Source organism: Ceratotherium simum, chromosome 25 (assembly GCF_057802395.1).
Source record: "Ceratotherium simum simum isolate JZ-2026a chromosome 25, ASM5780239v1, whole genome shotgun sequence".
Taxonomy (NCBI): Eukaryota; Metazoa; Chordata; class Mammalia; order Perissodactyla; family Rhinocerotidae; genus Ceratotherium; species Ceratotherium simum.
This window is the reverse complement of record NC_141924.1, coordinates 47,142,864-47,148,863: the sequence shown is the minus strand read 5'-3', so window position 1 is coordinate 47,148,863 and position 6,000 is coordinate 47,142,864. Positions and strand designations below refer to the sequence as shown.

Below are 6,000 nucleotides of genomic sequence, written 5' to 3'. Positions count from 1 at the left end.
AGATGGGGAGCCATTAAGGGATTTTAAGCAGGGAGTTCACAGGATCACATTTATGTTTTAGAAAGATCAATACAGTAGGGATATGAAAAATGGGTTAGGAGGTAGATGAAGTAGAAAGCAAGGGAATGAATTACAATGCCACAGTAGTTGTCCAAACCAGAGGTAATGAGAGACCTGAACCACGGAAGTGGTAGTGGGGACATGGAGGAGAGACATAGTGGGGATATCTCCCATGAGCTCTCCAGAAGACATATCAGAAAGGGGTAACATGATAGCAACCATTTCCTGGAGAAATTGCGCTCTGACTGCATTTCTAGTTCAGCAAGTGCCAGTAATTTTCAGAGAACAAAAGCAAAATTTAAGTTTGATTTAAGGTTGTGCTTCTCAAAATTTAATGTGCACACAAATCACTTAGAGATCTTGTTACAGTGCAGATTTTGGTTCAGTAGTTTTGGGGTGGGACCCGAGATTCTGCATTTCTAACACACTCCCAGGTGATGCTGGTGCTACGTGTCTGCAGGCTACATTTTGAGTAGTGAAGGTTTAGGATTTTTTGAGTTGTGAGTGGGTCAAGTAACACCGTCCAGCAGGCAGTAGGTGTAGGCTCTAGAGTTTAGGAAAGAAAGAGAGACTCAGCCTGGAGCTATTTGAGAGTCATTAGCACACAGCAGGTGGTGATGCCAGAATATGAAGATAATGGCTCAGGAACGTGTTTGGAAAAAAAGTAAAAGAAGCCCAAGGATTGCCCATGGGTAGCACCAGCATTTAAGGGGCAGTTGGAGGGTGAGGCTTGAGAAGATCAGGAAGTAGCTGATGAATGTAGGATGCCAAATTTTCAATGAGAAGCCTTTAATTCCCAAACTTATACAAATACTAGTTACCATTTATTGAGTGGTCTATTCCTGACACTGTAGTAAGGGCTTCAACTTTTCTCCAGAACACAGGTGTAATAAATGTCACACTAAAAATTTTCTCTAACCACAACCCATTACTCTGAGCTGGCGGAAAATTTAATCTGGGTTATTAGGGCTTTAGACACCACACCCAGGATTGTGTGAAGGTTCTAGGGGTCTTGCTCAGTCCAGTCCATTTAGGGAAGACCTTCAAGTCTTCACTCAATGCTGGTTACCACTAATACAGTCATTTCCCAACTCATTTATCCCTTGCAGGTGAACTGCTTTGCTGATTCAATGTCAAGTTCAGGCCTGCGGTCTTGGCCATGGTTGGGATCTCTTGTGCCTAGTGCGCAGCTTCCCTAACGGTGCTACACATTCATTCCCATCTAAGGTCCTGCCACCTCTCTCACCCGTGAGGTTCCCAATATTCACAGAACATGCAACCCTTTTTTTCTGTTATTCTCTTTGGTTGCCACTTAACCAACCTCAAAAGCCTCTAATCTCTCTCCACTCTGTGATGAGAGAAGTACCTCAATGGGCACAGGTGTTGGGGTACAAAAGGGACTTTTATTCTGCCCTGGGGCAAGGAAAGTCCCAGATCTTGTGCCAGAGCTAGGGTTGTATCCAACCATTCTCTGACATTCTTTTACAGCGCTGAGAACAAAGCAAGGTAATATCTTGATATCTCAACAATCATCTAACCTCACATCATTGTCCCATAAGATCACTACAACCACTCTATGGGTAATTCTCATTTTACGTCCTGAAAGCTTGGGTGAATTTAAACTTGTTTTCAGCCACACAGTTATTAAGTAACTGCAGGAGCTATGAGCTAGGCAGCGAGGGCGTGGTATTATCAGTTCCTGCCAAAACACCTCACTGAGGGTCACGTGTGAGGGGCACTCAGCGAGTGACAGACGGGAAAGGTCTCTGCGCGTTTGTGCCTCTGATGGAGGGCTGGGATTCCCTAAATCTTCACCGCGGCCCCACGATCCCAATTCTACAGAGGAGAACCAGGCTGAAGGTGGAAGTGATTTGCCTGTGGCCGCAAAGCCAGGACCAGGTTTGCTAGCTCCTAATACGGTGTTTCCCTCATGCTGAACTGAAGCGGCCTGCCAACGACAAATCTCGCCCCCTGGCAAGCCCCAGGGCAAAAACACGTCAACTCAGGCGGGGCCCGCCTAGGAAAAATAAATTGGCACATGCGCAGTATGCGTCAGAGCCTCTACCCCAGAGGCCTCCGAGCCCACTCAGCACGCATGCGCCAGGCCCTCCTCCCGCCCCACCCCTTCCCTGGCGCCTTCCCGCCACTGCCTGCCCCGTTCCCGCCCGGATGTCAGCTCAGTTTCACCGGATGTTGTTGTGAGTCCAAGAGACACGTGAGGCGCTGCTACGTCATCACAGGCACGCGCAGGAAACATGGCGGTAGCGGGTGTTGTGAGCGGGAAGGTGAGTAACGGCCCGTGGCCACCTCTGCTTTTCCCTGGGATAGGGGTGCTTTTGCTGCTTGGAGGCCGCGGCGGGGGCCTTTCCGTATCAGGAGCAGCCTGCGGCGGATGCGGGAGAAGAGGACTTGGTGGGGTCAGCCGTTCTCCCGGGGGCGCCGGCTCGGCCCGGGGGTAGAGAGCCGGCTCCTGCGCCCCCAGCCGGCCTCGGCGCGGGCCTGGCCGCCCTGCGCGGGGCGGCGGCTGCTGCTGTGCTGAGACCTTTCCTGAGGGCGAGTGGTGGCTTAGCTCTTTTCTTTTTCTGGCTCACCGTTTCTGACTCGAGTTATTTTGTCTGCTCTTCGGACTCCCTCGTCTTTTCCCTGTTCCTTTGAGGGTAATCTAACTTGCCCTGCCTTCCTCTGCTTCCCTCTGATGAGGGCTGAAAACAGGTGCTCCGCAGTTGTGCGCTTAGAAGAGTGTGTTGGAGCCATGTGGCCAGACTGCCGAGTCGGTTGGTGGTTGTTTGCAGGAGGGCATGTTTCCACTCAGGGAGTTGGAGATTTACACCATCCCACGCGTGTCTAGGAAGCGTTAGTTAAGGTACTTATTTCCTAAATGTTTCTCTGATGTTCCTGCGGCAGTGTCTGTGGTGCTGTTTTACGGAAGTGGGCAGTGATCCCCCTTCCGGTTCGCTAGGAACTAGGATTAGGGGCGGAGGAGGTTTCGTTGTACAGTGCCTGTTACCCTTCCGAGGGCACATCTTAATGCCCGTTGTCTAGGACTGTCGTGACATGCCACTGGTAGCATTTCCCATTGCGGGAGTATTTCCTAAACAGTTGCGTCTGGTAATGACTCATTCAACGCTAAGGACTATTTCCTTGTCGTAGTACTCCCTCTATTCCTTGAGTTGCACTTATTTTCTCCATACTGCTCTCCCTATCCCGTTTTGAATTATTTGACATCGTTTTGTGGTTTGGTGTATAGAGCACTAGACTAGGCGGCAAAATAACAGTTGGTCTTTGTGTTGCTGTGAGTCTGACATGTAACCTTGGGAAATTGAGAAGCATGACTTCTTTGTCCTTCATATTCTTTATCTCCAGAATGGAGGAGATGCCAGTCATTATGTCTTGGATTGGAGTTGTTACGATTACATGAAATAATAAAAGCATTAAAAAAAGATTACATACTTCTACATGCTCGGTATTTGAAATAATAGGTTGGTCATCGTTTTTGGGTTATTCACGCTCTTTGGTTGTCTTGTCAGTTTTGGTGTTCAGAATGGATGCTGATTGCTTGACTCACTACATATTTGAAGGTTATCCTGTTTGATATTCCATCTTGACTGATCCAATCCATGTCTTTGCAAGAATGGATCCTTTCCATTTGAACTACACTTCCCATTTTCAGATGTGGGTTGATTTTGAAAGAACTCTTAAGGTGATGACACAGAGTTGTGAAATGTAAGACTTCTTTCACCTTTTGCTTCAAGCCACTACCTTTCATAATCTGACTTCTTAAAATTAGTCTTTTATTTCATAACTCTGCTTCATCACCTCATTTATTCTCACTAATTGCAAATTCACAACCATTTCTATCACTCCATGTAAACTATTTTTCCATGCCAAAAGCTGCCCTTCTTCCAGACAATACTATCATGAACACCAAAACCTACTTATTCTTCCCTCTGTAAGTTCAGATCTAGTTTAATGGCTTCATCATTCATTTGGTTGCATGTAAAACAAATTTAGAGACGTGCGTTTCTATAATAACATCTAATCAATAACCAGGTCCTACCAGTTTAACCTTAAAGAGTTTTCTTAAATTTGCAGCATCCTCTTTAATGCTTAGTTTATTCAGGCCTTTAGTCAGCCTCTAATCTTGAGTTCTTGGCTGATTTTTCCCCTTGTCTCCAGTCTCTGCCCACAGTCCTCTCTACACCACCACTAGTTATTTTTTTAATGCATAAATCTGATTGTCTCTTGCTTTGAAAAAACAAACAAAAAATCTTTATATTATTACTCTTACCATGGAAATAATATTCGGGGCTGGTTAACATGACATAAAAAACCATGTTGGGCCGGCCCCGTGGCTTAGCGGTTGAGTGCGTGCTCTCCGCTGCCGGCGGCCCGGGTTCGGATCCCGGGTGCGCACCGAGGCACCACTCCTCCAGCCATGCTGAGGCCGCATCCCACGTGCAGCAACTAGAAGGATGTGCAGCTATGACAGACAACTATGTACTGGGGCTTTAGGGGAAAAATAAATAAATAAAAAAAAAAAATCTTAAAAAAAAAAAAAAAAAAAATGTTACCTTTCTGGCTTTATCCTATGCTTCCCGGCTTCCCAGTCTGATTTCTTTGGGAATGGGGAACAGGGAAGAATCTATATATTTCAGAGTGTGTCTGTATTTATTTATTTCCCCCCTAAAGGTTCAGCTAAGACCTGTCTAGTTTAGAAATGTAGGGCAGTGGATGTTAACTAAGGCTCACAAGGATCATATGTGGTACTTTTAAAAAATACTGATGCTGGGCCACAACCCAGCTCTGTTGAATTAGAATCTCTTTCTCACTGTTAAGATCTAGGATTTAGGGTAATTTTTCTAGTAAGTCTTCTTTGCTTACTTTGAACTCTGAGTGTAGGAAGTGATGGAAGGAGGAAGTTAATCTCTGTCATAGGGAGAAGCAGAGAAAGATTTAAGAGCTTGGACTCTGGAGCTAAACTGGTTTCAAAAACTAACTTCACACTTACTAGTGACTTCAGTCAAATTACTTAACCTATCTGTGCTTCAGTCTCCTTATCTGTAATGTGGGGATGATTATAATACCTACTTCATGGGATTGTTGGGAGGATTAATAAGTAAATATATTAGAACAAAGCCTGGCACATAACAGATGCTGTGTAGGTGTTATTCATCATCTTAAATTCCATGCAAATCATTCGTTGGGTATGGCAGAATTTTCAAGATTTAGAATGCAGTTTTTAGTATGGGTGTGAAATTTATTTTTGAGGTTGCTTCTAGTTTTAATTCTCATTGTTATTTTAAGAATTGAAAAATGCCTTGTTTTAGAAGTCATGCAGTTGTTTGTTTTTTTTTGCAGGGAAAGATTTGTCCTGAGCTAACATCTGTTGGCAGTCTTCCTAGTTGTAAGTCCTTCTAGGTCTTCTGTGTGAGCCGCTGCTACAGCATGGCAACTGACAGATGGGTGGTGTGGTTCTGTGACCGGGCAACAAACCGGGGCCACCAAGCTGGCTAGAAGTCATGTAGTTTTGATGAATGAAAAATCATCACAATAGGGCAGTGGTTAAGGAGATGGAGCCTCATTGCCCAGGTTCAAACCCTAGCTCTGCTTCTTTATAACTGTGTTACTTCTGACAGATTTCTTAACGTCCCCATGCTCCAATTTTCTCATTTGTAAAATAGGGGATGATGATTATATTTCCATCATGGAGTTGTAGAAAGGATTAAATGAGTTAATATTTGCAAAGTTTAGAATAGTGCCTTGTGTCAAGTAAGTGCTCAATAAATGTTAGCTGTTATTATTACTGTTGTTGAGGAAGGTCTTTCAGACTGTCTTAAGATTTAAGGTTATGATTCGTTTGGAAATAGTTGAATGTTTATTTTTGCTGCCTTTTTCCACAAAGAGATTAAGGCTGCCCACAAATATAAAAGCAGTATAGTC

At 44.7% G+C, this 6,000-nt stretch overlaps 1 protein-coding gene across 1 annotated transcript in view; it reads left to right on the top strand.

Moving 5' to 3' along the window:
• Positions 1–2,269: 2,269 nt before the first annotated feature.
• Positions 2,270–6,000, top strand: part of TBC1D15 (TBC1 domain family member 15) — a 76,005-nt gene continuing 72,274 nt past the window's right edge. The window contains exon 1 of the mRNA XM_004417868.3: positions 2,270–2,345. Coding sequence (XP_004417925.2) covers positions 2,316–2,345 — 30 coding nt within the window. The 5' untranslated portion in view covers positions 2,270–2,315. The remainder of the gene's footprint in view (positions 2,346–6,000) is intronic.